The 21,814-nt window shown below is 44.7% G+C and overlaps 1 protein-coding gene across 1 annotated transcript in view; it reads left to right on the forward strand.

Moving 5' to 3' along the window:
- HKDC1 (hexokinase domain containing 1) overlaps window positions 1-2,669 on the forward strand; it is a 42,769-nt gene extending 40,100 nt beyond the window's left edge. The window contains exon 18 of the mRNA XM_044298891.1: window positions 1,768-2,669. Coding sequence (XP_044154826.1) covers window positions 1,768-1,921 — 154 coding nt within the window. The 3' untranslated portion in view covers window positions 1,922-2,669. The remainder of the gene's footprint in view (window positions 1-1,767) is intronic.
- Window positions 2,670-21,814: the final 19,145 nt, after the last annotated feature.

Here is a 21,814-nt window from a genome sequence, read left to right on the forward strand (position 1 = left end):
CACCATTAAGGTAACAAAAGTACCATTATGATTGTTCTAAGGACATGGGTGCTTTTCTCTTGCTAGTGCCATACAGTTTTTGATACTGCACTGCTACATATCTACCTATCAAAACACCCTTAGCATCAAAGGGGCTCTGATATCTACAATCTACAACCTCTCACTACTTAAATTATTACTGTTACTTCGAACCCTGCTTGGTTCTATAACTGAAAAGAACCCTGCTAGTGTCACTACCAGCGCCGGCAGATGCGAATCTCCACGTACTGTCCGGTTACCATGGAGACAGTCTGATCTCCCATGTCAGGTATCCTGATGTCGTAGGTAACGTGATTCCGGGCATGTCACATGATCAGGAAGTGTGGGATGTTTAAACGGGTAATCTGCTGGTCACAAACTGCCTGTGAATGGTTCTATATACGTCACCAGTGCTTTGGATTGTGGATTGTTCTGACCTCCTACTTCTGACTTTGGCTACTCCTTTTGACCCTTATTCTTGGATTCTGATTTGGCTTTCCTGCATCTCCTGGTTTGACCCTGGCTTGGTTATTGGACTCACTTCTCCCTGACGTATTTGGACCTGGACTTGAGCACTTGTGTATGACCTTGGCTTGATATTGGTTAGTGATCTGCTTTCTGATTTGGCTTCATTGTTCCCTCTTGGTTTTGATCTGGTACATTTGACTATGAGTACTTTGGTTCTGGGTTTTTCTCAGTATTTGTGTGCCTACCTGTTGCTTTGTTTATTGTTTTTTCCCTCTGCTTTTCCCTGGTAAGCCCCAGCATGTAAATAAACAGGGAACATTGACGAGTTGTGGTCCACCACTTACGGCAGTCATGCAAGTAGGTAGGGACAGAGGTGCAGGTGGAATTTAGGGTTCACTTGTTTCCTCTGTGACAGCTAGTTTCTACAGACCTTCTACTACAGCCCCACTCACAGCTTGTAGCAGAGTTGCATAACCAATGTGACAATCCCTGTGATGCCATTCGGAGTGGCGCCACCTCTACTACCCTCTCTATATATCACCCTATTAACAATAAGTGTATTTAGTTACTCAAATCCCGCTTCTGACATCGGATGTTAACATAAATTCAAAGATTTAAGAATAAGTAGGCTTTCACAGGCTAAGTAATAAAAATATTTACTTCTAGTTATTAATTTAAAGACAAAGAACTAATCTCCAATGAAAATAGCATCCAGGTAGGATGCTGTAGGTTACGGTCTCTATCTTGTATTACCATGGAGCGTCGGCTATGTGTTATGTGGGTAGCTTGGCGACGTGTGCTCCCCCATTGTATTGTAGGTCATTTGATTATTATTTACTTTATTTATTCTGGATGTGATTTGTATATACTTAGTAAATATTTTATCACTTAGTCTGAGTGACCCTATTTATTCTAAAATATTAAAATTCCTGTTAAAACACTCATGAATATACAGGACCCATTGGCATGCGCTGGAGCTGTTCAATACAAGATTTTAGCAAAATGGCAGGGTCAATTAAAGAAAGTGAGCTAGTATTTTGCTAAGGGGATCTGTCACTATTTTATGTTGCTTTTAGTTAGGACACCATAAAACTGGTGACAGATTCGCTCTAAAGTACATTTTTTATGTGATTTTTTTCTGTCATGAGAGTAGAATATGATGGGTGGAGAAGCTGAGCTCTGTGATGAATTAACTTGGTACAACTACCCAAGATATCAAATATTCATCAGATTCAATAGCATTTACTATTTTCTGATATGTTCATTCTGTTTTTTTTTTAGTTTCTCTAGAATCTTACAAGAAACCGTGAAGAAGTTATCACCACAATGTGATGTGACAATTATCCTATCTGAAGATGGCAGTGGGAAGGGAGCAGCTCTAATCACTGCAGTGGCCAAACGTTTCCACAGTCAAGAGGAACCATGCAAGAATTAAAAACAAGTTACTAAAAGAGAAGGCAAAGAGTTACAATAATAACTATTGAGGTTCTGCAGGTGCTCTGAAGTTTAGTGTGAACTATTAGGACATTGTAAAGGATAATAATGAAAAATATATGAACATTGTTCCACTTTTTTATTGTTCATTTGCTTTCTATTTTCTAAATTTTCTATAAAAATTACCTACCATTTTGATGCTGTATAGTCTGAATAACGCCATCACATACCGGCCCTGCTGCTTTCTGACAAAGATCAACTATTCCTGGCTGTGTTATCTCTCTCTGCTCGTCTGCTCCCTTCTCTCAGTGTTCAAGGTACCACCAGGGAGGGAGGAGGTAGGAGATCTATCACAGCAGATCAGTGTGTGGATTGGGAGGAAGCATCTAAGTTTTCAAAGGCTGATCACATAGACTGTCTTGTATCAGACTGTAGATTAGGAGGCAAGTGCACACAGAGCAGTCATCAGGGGTAGGGAGAGAAATCACATAGATTGTGTATCTATATATCTATATAGTCTGTACAGCTGATTGGTAGGGGCGCTGAAGTTGTACCCTCACCGATCAGATTGATGATCTGATTATTCTCATAGTATAATCGTCTTAATGGATCCAGCCAGTGTCAATGAAGGCGAGTTTGGGTAAGCAGCAGAACAGGATAATGTATCAGTCTTCATTCAGACAATACTATTAGTGGGCTGAGCAGACAGATGACTACATTGCAACTGAAATAACACACTTATGGTTTAGAAATATCATCTTCGCTGCAGCAATAATAAAAGCATGTATTGATTGAGCTACATTGTGTCTGTCAGGTGTAGATTTGAGCTTCTGGGCCCCAATACAAAATTTCTAACAGAGTGGCCAGAGTATGATCTACTCTGTGAAGGAAATTTGACCACAAGAAGTGGTGTAGGAATAAGAGGAGCAGCACTAGCAAGGATAACCGCTCACAAATTTCCATAGGTTCCTACTGTTAGATATCAGCAACACTGTATGTAGGTGGTGTGGTGTACTGGGGGTATGACAACTTTAAAAAATTACTAATTCAAATCATTACCTGCTAGGCCTCTGTCTCATGTCTGTGACTCATGGACATGGTCTCCATGGACGGCTTACATATCTATAATGAATGTATTCACATATCAATAGTTTTCCACAGATGGTGGGTCTGTGATGACACCATGGAAGCACTCACCACTTTCATCTGTAATTATGGATCCTTCATGCACATTATAGTCTATGGGTCCGTGAAAACCACAGACACAACACAGATGCCATCCGTGTTTGGTCCCTGGTTTTCATGAATCGTTTCTAGCAGATACTCTGGAAACCAATTTTCAGCCTAACAGTATCTGTGTAAAACAGATGACCCACAGATGGCTATAAATGGACACACGGACCAAAAGCATATTCTTCACGAATATCTTCACAGATGAACTACTGACCATCTTGTCACAGGTGTCATCACGGACACAGATATGTGAAGAAGGCCTTAACTTTTGCACTGTGACTACAGACTGTACCTGTTCATATACGGACCAGACATACAAATCTAATTTGCCCTAGTAATATGGTAAGATTATGCACACAATGTATAAAACACTCTCTAGTATGTACTTTGGCCACCAGTCTTGGTTTCCTTGTGTAAGTCAGGCCTGTAAAGCTAACAGGTTAGATTAATATAATCACAAAACAGATTTTCCATTGAGTGCCAGCATTGTCATTGAGGAGGAAACTAATGTGCAGGACTTGGCAGAGCTAATCATGGATGTGACCCAACTGGCACAGATTAATTCTAATCTCCATTATCCTAAGGCTACTTTCACACTAGCATTTTTACTGGATCCGGCAGGGTTTAGCAAAAACTCTTCCGTTACTGATAATACAACCATCTGCATCCGTTATGAACGGATCCGGTTGTATTATCTTTAACATTGTCAAGAAGGACCCGTCATGAAATCCATTGAAAGTCAATGGGGGACGGATCCGTCTTCTATTGTGGCAGATTGTGGCAGAGACAACGGATCCGTCCCCATTGACTTGCATTGGGGTCATTCCGTCTTGCTCCGCATCCCAGGACGGAAAGTAAACTACAACATGTTGCGGTTTTCTCTCCGGTAAGGTAACGAAAATAATTGGAACGGAATGCATTTTGGAGAATTCCGTTCTGTTCAGTTCAGTTTTGTCCCCGTTGACAATGAATGGGGACAAAACTGAAGCGTTTTTTTTCCCCGGTATTGAGCCCCTATGACGGATCTCAATACCGGAAAACTAAAACGCTAGTGTGAAAGTAGCCTAAATGTAATCCCATATAGACAATAGATATCACCAGTCATACCTATCTGCGTGTTTGGCCACCAGAATTATTCAATGATTTCATCAGAAAATATTTCATAGGTCAGAAAAGAGAACACGTAGGCCCAGTAGAGTTCCTCAGCACGGGCATGGATCTTGTTGTTATAAAATGTATTCACAGCGAGGCTGAAATTTGGATAATTTGCAAGGTCATTTATTTTATACAAAAAGCAAAATGCCATTCCAAGCAGAGGGCTGAACAGTGGAATTGTGCTTATTCAATAAGGTCACTTCAAGGCAGCTCATGGGACACAAACAAAATGTGATTTCCAGCAGTAAAGCAGGGAGTGACCTGTAAGTCAGCAGCTCTGTGCACGAAACGGCATCACATGACAGAGGAGGTAAGTGCACATGCGTTTTATATTAATAATAATATTTGATGAGACGCCATAGCCCTGGATGATACAGGAACTAATTCTAGTGCCTATGCTGGGAGTATGCTATGCAATACTCTATAACATGTAAATGTCAGATCTTCACTGGTTTGGAAAACCCCTTGTGGATCAAGATGATCACATAGGGACCCACTCATAGGTGCCATCATGATCAGCTGTTTCAGAAATGAAAAGAATAGAAAAACAGTGGCTCAACCAACCTGAGAAACAATGGTACAGTGCTCTCCCCACACCCGTAGTCGATAGGAAAAATAGTAATATAGAACTTGTCCTATTATTGCCTGCAAATAACGATCTGTGGCTCAATTCAAGTCAATGGGTCCGTATAGCAATACAGCATCTATGCGATATAACGGAACTGGACATCATTGTTTTTAAATTTAATGTTTTTTTATCATTTTTTATTTTTTCATCAATTTAGTTGATCAACTAATATATTTTTATTGGGGTCGATATATAGGAAGCAATTTCTGATGCAAAGTTAATGTTATGGTCTCTTTATGTAATATATGAATACATTCAGGGGCATAGCTAAAGACTCATGGGCCCTGGACTAAAGGTTCAGCTTGGCCCCCCCCCCCCCCCCCCCTTCCCTCAGTGTTTTGTGGCTAGGGAAGCACATAGCCAAAATTTAAAACAGTAGACCCCCCAATGCCAAATTCTTGACCCAAGCCCTTCCCTCCAGCCAGAGCTATACCTTGACCAGCATGCACTTTCTATAATACTGGTGTCTTCGTATGGGGGGCAAGGGTCTTTGGGCCCCCTCCGGCTCCTGGGCCCGGTAGCGACTGCTACCTCTGTGCCCCCTATAGCTATGCCCCTGAATACATATTTTTTTTTCATTTTGGTATAATCACCTGACTGGTTCATCCATACACTACTAGATATTAGAGTGCCCCCCCCCCCCCCCCCCAACTGTTTCAGAAATGAGAAATTCTAGTTCTCCCTGTAAGGGTGTATTGTAGCTAGCTGAAATGAATAAAATCTTCCCCACTATGCAGAACAACAGGATTTAACGAGGCTGCTAAACTGGCTAAATGGAATCTGCATCCTGAATGCATGTCAGAACTGCACTGTGTGCCAGCCCCCCAAGGGAGCGTGACTGAGCTGACTGACACATGGACTTTTTTTTGTAGATCCAAAACCAATACTTCCAGAAATATTTTCTGAAATCAACTGGTGACATTAATGGGACCCAGATATCCTATGCTGTATGTCACATGCCTCATTAGAAAGTGATACTGTGATGTTGTTTTCCAACCTCTGGATAGGTCATCAGTATAAGATCTGTGGAGAGTCGACACCTGGGACCCTCGCCGATCAGCCACCAGTGCTGTAAACAAAAAAGTAATAGAGCCGAAAGCAGAAAGCTCCATACAATGTGTAGTGACTGCGTCGGCATACTGCAGCTCGGTTCCCATTCACTTAAAGGGGTATATTGATGACCTATCCCCAATATCAGATCGTCGGGGGTCCGACTCCCGGCACCCCCACCAATCAGCTGTTTACCTGTTCGCTGCTTTTCTATTCAATATTTACCTGCTCACAGTCGGCATTGCAGACGTGGGCAGGTGTTATTACAGCTTCTCCATCCCATTGACTTGAATGGGAAGGAGCAGTTGTAGTTACACACCATCCCATTCAAGTGAATGGGACGGAGGAGCAGTAATTACACCTGCGCACCACTTGCATGAGCGCTGCGTGAAACAGTTGATTGGAGGGGGTGCTGGGAGTCAGACCCCCACCAATCTGATATTGATGACTTATACTGAGGAAATCATCGATACTGGCAACCAGACAAGCCATTTAAATGGGAATTGAGCTGCAGTACTCCCAGTGTACCGTGCTGTGGTGTTCTGGCTCCGTACACGTGTTTACTTCCTGGAACTGCAACTGCTGATCGGTGGGGGTGCCGGGTGTTAGACCCCCGCCAATCTTATATTATGACCTATCAATATGTACAGGCTAGAAAACCCCTTTAACCACTTCAACCCCGCTAGCTAAAACCCCCTTAATGACCAGGCCACTTTTTACACTTCTGCACTACACTACTTTCACCGTTTATCGCTCGGTCATGCAACTTACCACCCAAATGAATTTTACCTCCTTTTCTTCTCACTAATAGAGCTTTCATTTGGTGGTATTTCATTGCTGCTGACATTTTTACTTTTTTAGTTATTAATCGAAATTTTACGATTTTTTTTGCAAAAAAAATGAAATTTTTCACTTTCAGCTGTAAAATTTTGCAAAAAAAACGACATCCATATATAAATTTTTTGCTAAATTTATTGTTCTACATGTCTTTGATAAAAAAAAAATGTTTGGGCAAAAAAAATAAAAAAATGGTTTGGGTAAAAGTTATAGCGTTTACAAACTATGGTACAAAAATGTGAATTTCCGCTTTTTGAAGCAGCTCTGACTTTCTGAGCACCTGTCATGTTTCCTGAGGTTCTACAATGCCCAGACAGTAGAAAAACCCCACAAATGACCCCATTTCGGAAAGTAGACACCCTAAGGTATTCACTGATGGGCATAGTGAGTTCATAGAACTTTTAATTTTTTGTCACAAGTTAGCGGAAAATGATTTTTATTTAAATTTTTTTTTTTCTTACAAAGTCTCATATTCCACTGACTTGCGACAAAAAATAAAAAAATTCTAGGAACTCGCCATGCCCCTCACGGAATACCTTGGGGTGTCTTCTTTCCAAAATGGGGTCACTTGTGGGGTAGTTATACTGTCCTGGCAATTTAGGGGCCCAAATGTGTGAGAAGTACTTTGCAATCAAAATGTGTAAAAAATGGCCTGCGAAATCCGAAAGGTGCACTTTGGAATATGTGCCCCTTTGCCCACCTTGGCTGCAAAAAAGTGTGACACATCTGGTATCGCCGTACTCAGGAGAAGATGGGGAATGTGTTTTGGGGTGTCATTTTACATATACCCATGCTGGGTGAGAGAAATATCTTGGCAAAAGACAACTTTTCCAATTTTTTTATACAAAGTTGGCATTTGACCAAGATATTTTTCTCACCCAGCATGGGTATATGTAAAATGACACCCCAAAACACATTCCCCAACTTCTCCTGAGTACGGCGATACCAGATGTGTCACACTTTTTTGCAGCCTAGATGCGCAAAGGTGCCCAAATTCCTTTTAGGAGGGCATTTTTAGACATTTGGATCCCAGACTTCTTCTCACGCTTTCGGGCCCCTAAAAAGCCAGGGCAGTATAAATACCCCACATGTGACCCCACTTTGGAAAGAAGACACCCCAAGGTATTCAATGAGGGGCCTGGCGAGTTCATAGAATTTTTTATTTTTTTTTGCATAAGTTAGCGGATATTGATTTTTTTTTTTGTTTTTTTCTCACAAAGTCTCACTTTCCGCTAACTTAGGACAAAAATTTCAATCTTTCATGGACTCAATTTGCCCCTCAGGGAATACCTTGGGGTGTCTTCTTTCCGAAATGGGGTCACATGTGGGGTATTTATACTGCCCTGGCTTTTTAGGGGCCCTAAAGCGTGAGAAGAAGTCTGGAATATAAATGTCTAAAAATGTTACGCATTTGGATTCCGTGAGGGGTATGGTGCGTCCATGTGAGATTTTATTTTTTGACACAAGTTAGTGGAATGAGACTTAGTAAGAAAAAACAATATAATATATAAAAATATATATATTTCCGCTAACTTGGGCCAAAAAAATGTCTGAATGGAGCCTTACGGGGGGGGGGGGGGGGGGGGGGGGTGATCAATGACTGGGGGGTGATCAATGACAGGGGGTGATCAGGGAATCTATATGGGTGATCACCCTCCTGTCATTGATCACCCCCCTGTAAGGCTCCATTCAGACGTCCGCATGTGTTTTGTGGATCCGATCCATATATCCATGGATCCGTAAAAATCATACGGACGTCTGAATGGAGCCTTACAGGGGGGTGATCAATGAAAGGGGGGTGATCAATGACAGGGGGTGATCAGGGAATCTATATGGGTGATCACCCGCTTGTCATTGATCACCCCCCTGTAAGGCTCCATTCAGACGTCCGTATGTGTTTTGCGGATCCGATCAATGTATCCGTGGATCCGTAAAAATCATACGGACGTCTGAACGTAGCCTGACAGGGGGGTGATCAATGACAGGGGGTGATCAGGGAGTTTATATGGGGTGATCATGGGTGATCAGGGGTTCATAAGGGGTTAATAAGTGACAGGGGGGGGGGGTGTAGTGTAGTGTGGTGTTTGGTGCGACTTTACTGAGCTACCTGTGTCCTCTGGTGGTCGATCCAAACAAAAGGGACCACCAAAGGACCAGGTAGCAGGTATATTAGACGCTGTTATCAAAACAGCGTCTAATATACCTGTTAGGGGTTAAAAAAAAATAATCACATCCCGGTGTGGTCACGGCTTTATTAAGATCGGCGTCTAAAACACCGGTCTTAATAAATGACTCCCTATATTTCTACAATTCAGACATTTCTCTCAAATATTATTGTTACATGCTACTGAAATATCATTGCTCCTTTTTTCCCCCAAGAATGCTAAGACCCTTTCCTTCATCTCCTTTCATTTTTGTGTATGGTGTTTGTAGAGGCCAACAGATGAAGCATCCAACACAAAAATTTTTTTAGCCAAATTGTAGATTTTATCTCTGACCCCCAGCTAGTTTACCCGTTTCAATTTATCAACCACCTGTTACTTCTCAAAATGCCTTTCAATACCCATCAGCAGTCCATCTGTTTTAGGCCCCATGCACACGGCCGTGGAACCGCGGCCTGGATCCCTCCTGAGAGCAGGAGCGCACGGCGTCACTGGTTGCTATGACGCCGTGCGCTCCCTGCTGCCGGCACAGTACAGTAGCACACTGGTATAGATCATACCAGTGTATTACTGTATTGCGGCGGCAGCAGGGAGCGCACGGCGTCATAGCAACCAGTGACGCCGTGCGCTCCTGCTCTCAGAAGGGATCCAGGCCGCGGTTCCACGGCCCGCAGACGGCTGTGAAACACGGCCGTGTGCATTCGGCCTTATACTGCGGAAAGTTCACGAGTCACTCTGGCATGGGCTTCCGTTACTAGGGATGGTCTAATATTTATTTAATGCAACCAAAATGATTCCTGAGGGAGTCTGAAAAACCAGCATACTGGGGGAAGGGGGAATTTACCTGCACCAGAATTATGCTTCAATTTGTGCCAAGAAAACTTGAGTAAGTGTCTTGTACCTCATTTATGATGTGTTTTAGACACTTGTTAAACTTGTTCTGCGAGGTGGTGGAACGTAGAGGGAAAAGGGGGCATGACTTAACGGGAAGGGTGTGGCTTGAAATGCGCAGATGTGGTTTTAGAGCAAAGTAAGCCTACCAATTATTGGTGCTGTAAAGAGGAGCTGTCACCTCTCCTGACATGTCTGTTTCAGTAGCTGCTTGCGTTCCCCATGTAATAACAATTCTGGAGCTTCCACTCAATCAATTTGTATTATTAACCTTTTCCCTACCGTCCTACGACCAAATACGACTTTAGAGATGCCACACCCTCCAGAGTGGGACGGGCGCCATAGCCTCCAGATGCCTACTGTTTCACACAGCAGACACTTGGGGGTAATGTCTGCAGTTGGTGCTAATGCCGATCGCAGAAATTAAACCTCTCAGAGAATGAAGATAATACGTCAGTTTTACCACAAGGGAACACCATAAGTAACAACCCATAAAACTGTGGCAGAATTGTGTTTTTTTTTTATTCCACCACATTTGGAATTTTTTTCCCAGCTTCCCACTATATTGTATGCAATATTAAATAGTAACTTTGACCATCCCAGGACCGCCGCATGCAGGATTGCGTCCTGGCGGCGGCCCTGTTGTTCCTCCCGGGCGCATCATCTCGCGAGAGGCGAGATTTCCTGTGAACGCGCGCACACAGGAGAGCGCGTTCACGGGAACCGAAGGTAAACAAGTGCATCTACAGCCTGCCAGCGGCAACCATTCGCTGGCAGGCTGTAGATGCGATTTTTAACCCCTGAAAGGTATATCAGATGCTGTTTTGTTAACAGCGTCTGATATACCTACTACCTGATCCCTTTTGCTTGGATCGACCACCAGAGGACACAGGCAGCTCTGTAATAAGTAGCACCAAGCACCACACTACACTACACTACACCCCCCCCCCCCCGTCGATTATTAACCCCTGATCACCCCCCTGTCATTGATCACCCCCCTGTAAGGCTCCATTCAGACGTCCGTATGTGTTTTGCGGATCCGTGGATCCACGGATACGCAAAACACGGACACCGCGGATCTGCAAAACACTGACACCGGCAATGTGCTTTCCGCATTTTGCGGATCCGCACATTGCCAGAACTATATAGAAAATGCCTTTTCTTGTCCGCGGACAAGAATAGGACATGTTCTATAGGCTCTACAAAAAACGCAGTGTTCGCCCGATCAGGCCTGATCTTGTGCGCACACTTGCGTTCAGCCCGCCCCACCGCAGTGACAGAATGTTTTTTTTTCTGATCACTGCAAAAACACCGTAAAATCGCTGTGGCGCTATAAAGATCACTTTTGAGGGGCATGGCGAGTTCATAGAAGATTTTTTTTTTGGGCACAGGTTAGCGGGAATTTTTTTTGTTTTTTCTTACAAAGTCTCATATTCCACTAACTTGTGACAAAAAATAAAATCTCACATGAACTCACCATACCCCTCACGGAATCCAAATGCGTAAACATTTTTAGACATTTATATTCCAGACTTCTTCTCACGCTTTAGAGCCCCTAAAATGCCAGGGCAGTATAAATACCCCATAAGTGACCCCATTTTGGAAAGACACCCCAAGGTATTCCGTGAGGGGCATGGCGAGTTCCTAGAATATTTTATTTTTTTGGCACAAGTTAGCGGAAAATGTTATATATTTTTTTCTCTCTTACAAAATCATTTTCCGCTAAGTTGTGCCCAAAAAATATATATTCTAGGAACTCGCCATGCCCCTCACGGAATACCTTGGTGTGTCTTCTTTCCAAATTGGGGTCCCTTGTGGGGTATTTATACTGCCCTGGCATTTTAGGGGCCCTAAAGCGTGAGAAGAAGTCTGGAATCCAAATGTCTAAAAATGCCCTTCTAAAAGGTACTCATTGGAATTTGGGCCCCTTTGCGCACCTAGGCTGCAAAAAAGTGTCACACATGTGGTATCGCCGTACTCAGGAGAAGTAGCGCAATGTGTTTTGGGGTGTCTTTTTACATATACCCATGCTGGGTGAGAGAAATATATCTCTCTAAAAGACAACTTTTACCATTTTTTTATACAAAGTTGTCATTTGATAGAGATATTTCTCTCTCCCAGCATGGGTATATGCAAAAATACACCCCAAAACACCCCAATTGCCCTACTTCTCCTGAGTACAGCGATACCACATGTGTGACAATTTTTTGTCACAAGTTAGTGGAATATGAGACTTTGTAAGAAAAAAAAAAAAACATTTTCCGCTAACTTGTGACAAAAAATAAAAACTTCCATGAACTCACTATGCCCATCAGTGAATACCTTAGGGGGTCTACTTTCCGAAATGGGGTCATTTGTGGGGTGTTTCTACTGTCTGGGCATTGTAGAACCTCAGGAAACATGACAGGTGCTCAGAAAGTCAAAGTGCGTAAATTCACATTTTTGCACCATAGTTTGTAAACGCTATAACTTTTACCCAAACCAATAAATATACACTTATTGCATTTTTTTTAATCAAAGACATGTAGAACAATTAATTTAGAGAAAAATGTATATAGAAATGTAGTTTTAATTGAAAAATGTTACAACAGAAAGTGAAAAATGTCATTTTTTTGCTAAAATTTCTGTCAATTTCGATTAATATAAAAAAAGTAAAAATGTCAGCAGCAATGAAATACCACCAAATGAAAGCTCTATTAGTGAGAAGAAAAGGAGGCAAATTCATTTGGGTGGTAAGTTGTATGGCCGAGCAATAAACTGTGAAAGTAGTGTAGTGCAGAATTGTAAAAAGTGGTCTGGTCATTAAGGGGGTTTAAGCTAGGGAAGCTGAGGTGGTTAAAAAGTACAACTTGTCCTACAAAGAAACAAACCCTCATATGTGAACAGAAAAATAAGTTATGGCTCTGGGAAGTCTGGTAAGGAAGCAGATAATAAAAGCCTTACTCTGCTATTATATCAGACTCTTTCATGTCATCAATTAAACCAATGCAACAATATAATAATTATTATCCATCCAAACAAATCAATTATTTATACCATGGTGCCTAAGTATAGAAGTAGTTATTCATGACATTGCAGTGGCTGAAGCATCATTTCTCACCACAGACACAAACGTCATAAAAGTACTGCTGTGTGTGGTATAAACACTATAAAAACTGCTGGCTGTGTACGATTAGGCAGTACAATATGCATAATCTCAGCTTTCTATGAAGACTATCTCTAACCTAACACAATACTACAATATATATTCCCAAAGACAGATTCAAAGCAATCGTTGTGTAGAGAGATAAGCGTATCAGTCAAAATTAAATTCAGCTGAGTCGGCATACCTGAATCGGAAGTGCTCCAAAAAGCCTGAAAATCTATGTGCAACATTTTGAGGTCTTCTAGGACTCATATTTCCACTCTCTAGTCTCAGATTTTTTTCGATTATTTTATCTCTTTCTCTTTCCCTTTCTCTGTCTCTTGCCAAAATTCACCCGAATTTAATCACCAAAAATTCGGATTTGGAAGCAATTCAAATTTTTACCAAATTTAGGTTATATCCGATGAGTTTAGAATCAACTCCCTCATCTCTAATTATGAGGATATGCTTCATAAAGGTGCATGAACCCTCTCCTGTACCTTCATATTCCTTTTGTATGATTCACGAAGGCATACTATCTGGAGGGTTTTCCGGTGAAAAAAAAATTCCATCGGACTCCATATGTACAAAGGTATTCTTCCCTAGAAGCAGTGCCTGTCCAGCAGTGTATGTAGGCCGAGTGTCTCCATACTAAGGCCTATTACGCCTCCATGCACTCTGTTTGATCAGCTTGAGACCAAAGACTTCTCCAGTATCAATTAAACCTATAACTCTCATGATCACACCATTAAATATATAACATTAAGAACAAATAGTGATGCGAATCCCCACCCCATAACCTACTGGTAATTGTGCAGTGTGAACATATCCCTAGGTACTTTGTGGGTGGTAACAAAGAACAAGATGTCAAATGGTGTCACCTAACCACAAAGTTGACGTTAGCCTATGTGGCTAAGCGTGCCATGCAGTTACTGTAATTATTTAATACTCTGTGTGATAACACCATTTTTTTGCTTTCTTCTATTGATTTTGAGTCACTAGATCAATCCCCCAATCATACATAATTTAGAGACTGAGAGTTATTAGTAGAGTTGGCTCTGTGACATTGCTTCAAGTGATATTGGCAGTAAGAAGGCATTGTGATACCAGGTGTCTGAGTGCGGTTGAGATATTCTCAGTTGCCATTAATAGTCTACAAAATTATACGTAGGTGGCTTGACATCGCAGTGCTCATAGTGTAATATATATGCCACTAGGGGGCGCCAAATGTCCTTAAAGTACATTATATACATTATATATATATAAACAAATACTTTCAAATGTATCTGCAACTCTCATTGTTAAATACTAAAAGGGTTTTCCAGTTTTATGCAAATATTGCTTTACATTCGGAATGCAGAATTGCAGCTGTACATGTCATGATGGGGCTCATCCACGTATGGTCACCTGCTACAGTTTCCATGTTCTTTTTTATCCCCTGCAATGTGAAAAAACCCACGCCATATAAACTATGGTATGTATTCCCACTTATACAGGTATTACCATGGCTGAGATGGGAATGCCCTCTTATGAGATGGTTATGGTTAGGGTTACTGAAGCTATGCTCTTTCTGTAGCTCCTGAGCTACATCTTTTTCCATAAAACAGGTATTCTCATCTCAGCCATGGGAATACCTCCTTAAATTAATATGATGTTTATGTTAAGTGTTTTTTAATGAAGATTTTGGCTTAAAAAATGTACCTGTATCCTTGTAAAAAACAAAAAAACTACAATAGTGTAAACATACCTTAAGGGCTCATGAACACAAACTTATTTTTGGTCCACATCTGATCCGTATGTTTTGCAGATCGTATGCGGCCCCATTCACTTCAATGGGGCCGCAAAAGATTCAGACATCACTCCGTGTTCTGTTCGCATCCGTATTTCTGTTTTGCAGACCATTTCCTATTCTTGTCCAGACTACTGACAAGGATAGGACAGATCTTTTATGGGCTGGACGTTCCGTTCTGCAAATTGCGGAAGGCAAGTGGCCGCTATCCGTGTTTTGTGGTTCCGCAATTTGCGGACCACAAAAACTGCCACAGCTGTGTACTTGATCCCTAGCTGGGCTACTAGTGACCTGTCTTCTGCTACAGCAAGTCTCCGAAAATTTTCATGACCAAAAATATTTGTGCAACTTGTATGCAACTTGCTGTCATGTGCATATTTTAGAGCTGTCGATTTAGCTGTAAAAACACTGAAAATTGCAAAACAAATAGAAGGAAACATACAGTTGAGATAACTCGTAGTCAAGTGAGACTTGCCACCAAAAATCCAACAGTGTTGGATTTCTTGAGACTGTTGCATCGCAACCCCATTGACACTCAGATGTCATGTTGCAATGCAACATCACATGTCACATGTGTAGTCCCATCCTTAGTATGGAGCCATGCAGTGATGTACAAGCACCATCAGACTCTATGGCCCTGATTTATCATGCCTTCACTCCAGAATTCTGGATTCTAAAAGTTGTAAAATGAAGCTTTTGTGACTTTTTGCATTTTTAAACTACAACCTCCAGTTGCGAAATATTGGTTGGAAAGGGGGTGTGATTAGCTATGTTGATGAGTTTCTCTGCAGGTTTATTAATGGAACTTTTTTTTATCTAAAAGTTGAAAAACAGGTCACAATCTCACCCCAGTAGGAGGAGGGTGGAGTAGGAAAACTGGAGTAGTTTTTCTAGACAGAAGTGTAAGGTTTAGGGCTCATTCATACTATCATGGTTTGGTTCCGCATACGAGGTGGATTTTTTGTGGCTCGGGTTAGGACCCATTCACTTCAATGGGGCCGCAAAAGATGTGGACAGGAATAGGCATTTCTATAATGGGCCGTCTGTTCCATTCTGCAAATTGCAAAAGGCCCACAGGCGGCATCTGTGTTTTGCGGATCAGGAATTTGCAGACCGCAAAACACGGCACGTTCGTGTGAACAAGCCCTTAAGGATAAGAAAAATGTATTAAACATGTGACAATTAATAAATGTGACATAAAGTACTCCAACATACTGACTTCAATTATTCCCCTCCTGATAAATTCCCACTGTTTGTATGAAAATATTCTTACCTAGAAGCAAAGTATACCACCATACCTGCAGAGTCTGATAGGACACATCAGAAAAGCTGTTGCGGATGATTATATCTGTCTAGCTGCTTCTTGAAGAAGTCTAAATTCCGCTTGTTTCCTTCAAAGGGACACAACCATCATTTTTTTAAGTACATTACAGCCTATATATGTAACGGGGAGCCGGCGACGCGCTTCCTCCTTGTGGCGCCGCTGGCATCCCGCATCTGTGCAGGAGCGAGGATGCAGCCTGCGTCCTCGTCTCCATGGGGACCAGGGGGCGGGGAAGACCCGGCCGCACACGAACAATGAAAGCTGTCTTCGCTTTGTCCTTCTTGGCCACGGTACCTGCCAATATCCACTGGCCAGGTCAAGTGAGGCCGGACGGAACGAACAGTTCAGGGGAGGCCGGCATGAGGGGTTTTGGGTGGCGAGGGCTAGGGTAGGTTAGGAGTTAACAAGGAGACGTGTGGGGGGGGGGAGGAGTTGAGAGGGGGCGGGGAGCTGAGCTGATAAAGTGGAGATGAGGCGAGATAGCGGGCGCCATTTTGGGGAGCAAGAGTCGGCATCTGCAGCATCGCATACTGCCATGTCTGAAGCAGTGGAGGCGATGCTGAGGTGTTTGAGAGAGGCGGCGGACTCCAGGGGTCCCAGATGGTTAGAACAGCAGGTGACTGCCATGTTAGGGGGGGGGGCGAAAGGGGGTACCTCTAGCCCCACTCCATTAGCCAGACGGCTGCGGCGGGTACGGCGCCGGCTCGCCTAAGTCCTGATATACCCCCCCGGTTCCTGCGCAGTGTCAGGAGCCCCTCAGGGGACCCTTCAAGCATTACCTCTCCTGCGGCCTCCTGGCGTGGGAGGAATCCATGTGTCCAGCGGGACCCAGCGGCGGCAGGGGGGGCATCTTCCCAGCCCACGGCAGCAGCAGCGAGGGAGTCAGGACCAGGTTCTGCTGGATCCCCTTCCGTCCTGCACTGCGTGGGAGTAGTGGCGGCAGCAGAGACAACAGCGGGGCTGCGCGGGCGGACAGCGGGGCCCAGCGCAGGCCCTTACAGGATGGGCCCCTAGCTGTGCCTGGCGGTGCCAGGGGCGGGCACAGGCCTCGCCCTGATCAGCATCTTCCAGAGAAGGAGGACGAGGTTGCTCTGGCGGGGTCCGTTTCCCAGGGCAGGCCTCTTGGGCGCGAAGGCGGGTTGATGGAGCGTCACGAGGCTGCGCATGTTGGTGGAAGGGACGTGCGCAGGCCTTTTTTGGTGGAAGGACAGCTTGTGGCTGGTCCTGACGGCTTGGAGGTCAGAGAGGTTCCCAGAGTCTCGTCCAACGCGCCCAGCAGTGCTGTGGCTGGGGTGCTGCCGGCGTCCGAAGCAAGTGCGTCCTCGTCTCCATGGGGACCAGGGGGCGGGGAGGACTCGGCCGCACATGAACAATGAAAGCCGTCTTCGCTTTGTCCTTCTTGGCCACGGTACCTGCCAATATCCACTGGCCAGGTCAAGAGTTGAGAAGAACTTTGTGTGGCTCAGGGCTGACAATGACTCCTCAATCCGCGGAAGTAGGTAAGCATCCCAGACGGTCTGAGCATTCAGCTTCCGATAATCCATGTAGAACCGGAGGCTCCCATCTTTCTTCCGCACCAAGACTACTGGAGCAGCCCAAGGACTTTGACTCTCTTGGATCACCTTGTTTTCCAACATGCTGGCTACCATATCCTTCACCTCCTGGGACATTTTAGGTGGGATTTGCCGGTAACGCTCCCTTATCGCCGATAGGAATTTTGTGTTCAATGGCGGAAGCACACCCAAAGTCCTCATCATGTCACAAGAATGCCTCTTGAAATTTCCAGAGGGGGTCTTCCAGCAACTTCTGTTGTCCGGGAGTCAGAGTCTTGCAGTCCACCCCCATCCGGGCCATGATCACTCGACCATTCCACTCCACTGTCAGGGTCTCCCTTTGATGAACCTCTACAGCATAGGTCCAGGCTAATCTCCTATCAGGCTGTAACGTGAAAATCCATTGTCGAGAGACATCCCCTTCGGACACATAGACTTTGGCCAGCAAGGTGTTTCCTGGAATGGTCAGCTCACAGTCTTCAACATTGAGGCAGCGTACAGGCACACACCCGTCCTTCACAATGGCGAGGGCCCGGGCTACTAGTGGGAGAGTTTGTGTTTCCTCTTGATAAGCGGGCTCGATCAGGACCTCCAGTCCATTCAATCATCGTCCAGCCCCCACCGGCAGGATCAATATTCGTGCTTGTCGAGGTGGGATTTTCACCGGGGTCCTCCGCGGCACCTTCATGTCTTCAATGGGCTGACCGGACATGTTACTCTTTTGCAGACTACAGCTCCTCACCATCTGTTGTAAAACCTTCTGGGTTGGCCAGTGTGTGGTGGCCCATTTCCAATACTTCGGCCCTTCTTTGGCATAGAGTTGATGGTCTAGGTCCCTCAGTACATTCATACCTAGGGTCACGTCAATTCCTTTTCAGGACAGATGGTCCACCAGCATGACCCTCTTCTTGCCGACGTTTTGCCCAAACTGTCGGACCCACATCCAGACTATCCCTCAGACATCCATCTCTCGGTTATCGGCAGCCGTCAGCCTGATGACGCTCCCGTCTTCGAGCTCCATCATATGCCGGAAGTGCCTTTCAAAGAACTCCAGGGGCATAAGGGTGCACTCTGACCCTGTATCAACTAGGCAGCGTACCTTCAGGCTTTCCAACTCGGCTTCCATAACGCGGCTGCTGGCATACAGGTTATATTCCTCATGTACTGTATAGGGCGTAGCTTCTCGTGTACCACCGCAGTATGCCCAGCTACTGCGGCGGTCGTAAGTTTAACGTCAGCTCAGACTTTATCTGTTCCGGGCACTATCTGGCTATCACATCACCCTCTAGAGCTCCCAACGCAACCTCTGCCTGCAGCTTGGGGGTCAGGTTACACATTCTAACTGCGCTCCGCACCCTTTTAATCCAATCCTGCAACGTCATGTTTTGGCCGTCGTACTTTGGCAGATGACACAGCAGTGCCTCTACGGGGATGTGTCCTACTGGGGCGGGCATAGCGTTGGGGGCAAGCTGGCCTTGCGCTGGTACACCCTCAGCTGGGTCCTGATCCGGTGCCCCTGCTGACTATGCCAAGTTGTAAGACCGTGAACCGGGGAGGGACCCCCAGGATACAGCGAAGTCACAGACGAGGAAAGCAACAACACACAGGTTTGTACAAAAACAGAAACTTTACTATAACAGTAAGATAAACACAACAATCTGAAGGTGCACCAAACATCTTATACCCCGGGCCCACAGTCACTGTCCCTGTCCGGCTGGACAGACCTATCGGTGGTACACACATCAGAGCCTGCAAGTCGATGCTGTGCCGCAAAAGAGAACAAACCTAGCCGATGGCGCACTCAGCAGAGCCTGCAAGTCAATACTGTGCCGCAGAACAATTCTGTATAGCCTGCCAAACATGAAAGTCCTAACTAACTAGATAACTAATTGCAAGCCCAGACTTAGTCTCTGATGCTTCAGGCGCCACTAATATAATGTGATGAGTAAACGGATTTACTGACCTGCGTCTGTTCTGAGTCAGAGGATGCCTATTAACCGAGATGCCACAGTCCCTTAATCACACACGCGGCCTTGCTTGGTAGTTAGACTTCTGTCCAAACGCTGTAGCAGTCCTCCTGGAACAATCACTCTTCCTAAGGGCCGCATCTAGGTGATGGACTAATCCCCCCTCCACTGTGTCCCCGATCACTCCAGGACACTCGGCAACCAAGATGGAACCGTGTCACGATAGGTAGGTAAGCGGGAAAATAACCAAACACAGGAAAACAAACAGAACAAATGACTAGGCCCAAAAGCTAGGGAGAAAAGGGTCACCTCCTAGTGATCCCTAAAAGTTTTCCCTAAACTGCTGTGCCCATGTGCATACCCTAATGGTGTATATGCACATGCCCTCGTGCCTAAACCTATACACCCTGGACAAACCCTAAGCTGTAGGGAAAGGGAAGAGGCAACCTGCTTCTTCAAACCCGGAGAAAGCAAGCATCTCCCTAGAGGCCTAGATAAAAGACACAATGGAAAATAACGGAGAGGACTTGTGACGGTCACGTACACTACACACAGGGGGGAGGATAGTGACCACTGCGCTCCACCCTTACTCCTGGCCCTGCCTACTTGCCTCGCAAGTCCTAATGACAGGGGACAACTAGACGGCAGTTAGGACACATGCTGGGAAGACAGACAAGACAAATAACGGAATGTGAACGGACCAGGTCAGAACCAAAAGAGCTACGCAGTACAAAGGGTTAAGCAAGAATGGTCAGGAGAAGCCGGGGTCAAATACCAGGAGAGTAGAGAAGTACCAGAGGAGTCCCAAAGAGTAGTCAGATGGGAGCCGAGGTCACAATACCAGGAGGGATGCGCAGTACAGGAGGAGAAGGGAAAGGATCGTCAGGGAACAGGATCAGGTGAGTAATCAGTAGTCCAACAGATAGCCAGGAACCTAGAATTAACAGGCAACCTGTGGCCAGCAGGCTGCCTGTATTTATAGTGGGGTCTGAGGGTCATGTGACGTGGCCAGCGTCACATGACCGACAGACAGACAAGTCGAGTACCGAGTGATCAGCTCGGCGCTCAAGGCAGACCTAGGAGCAGGGAGCCCCCCAGCTAGCAAAGCCGCCCTGGGAATGAGGCCAAACACAGATCCTCGCTCCCGAAGCTAATCAGCAGGTCTGCGGCTGATGAGAGACCGAGTGCGCCTTTGGCGCCCCGTGACAGTACCCCCCCCCTTTTACGAGGGGCAACGGGACCCAAGACTTCAGGCGATGGCCTTTCAGGGTGTTCTAAATTAAATTTTTGAACCAGTCTAGGAGCAAGATCTCTCTTCGGGTCCATACCCCTTCCAGTGAATCAGGTACTGTAAGGAATTACGCACTCTCCTGACATCCACTATCTTAGACACCACATACTTGACAGCATCATTAACAAGAACCGGCGGAGGAGAGGCTTTCGACGGTACAACAGGTTCAAAATATTTGTTAAGTAGAGATTTATGAAATAAATTATGAATGTGAAACGACTCGGGCAGCTCGAACTTAAACAATAACGGATTAATCACCTCCGTGATCTTATATGGTCCAATAAAACGAGGAGCAAATTTTCGAGAAGCTACCTTGAGAGATAGATTCTTGGAGGACAACCATACTTTATCCCCAACCTGAAAGTTCACCCCCTTGGAACGTCTCCTTGAGTTTTTGGGAACTTTGAGCCTTTTCTAGGTTTGATTGAACCCGGGCCCAAACTGTGCACAGTTCAGAGGAGAGTTTATCTGCTTCAGGGTTAGAGGAGGAGACGGACGACCCAGAATGAAAACGGGGATGAAAACCATGGTTACAAAAGAAAGGGGAGACCCCAGCAGAAGAATTAACACGGTTATTCAAAGCAAATTCTGCCAAATGAAGGTATTTAACCCATAATTGCTGGTCATCAGCAACATACGACCTCAGGAATTGTTCCACAGACTGATTAAGGTGTTCAGTCTGCCCATTACTCTCAGGGTGGTAGGGGGAGGAAAAAGACAACGAAATCTGACATCTTTGACAGAAAGCCCTCCAAAATTTGGACACAAACTGCACACCCTTGTCAGATACAATATTTTCTACAATATATACCATGTAACCGTACAATTTCTTTCACAAAAATAGACGCCAGGGTCTTGGCATTCGGGAGTTTAGACGGAGGAATTAAATG

This window comes from Bufo gargarizans, chromosome 6, assembly GCF_014858855.1.
Source record: "Bufo gargarizans isolate SCDJY-AF-19 chromosome 6, ASM1485885v1, whole genome shotgun sequence".
Lineage (NCBI taxonomy): Eukaryota > Metazoa > Chordata > Amphibia > Anura > Bufonidae > Bufo > Bufo gargarizans.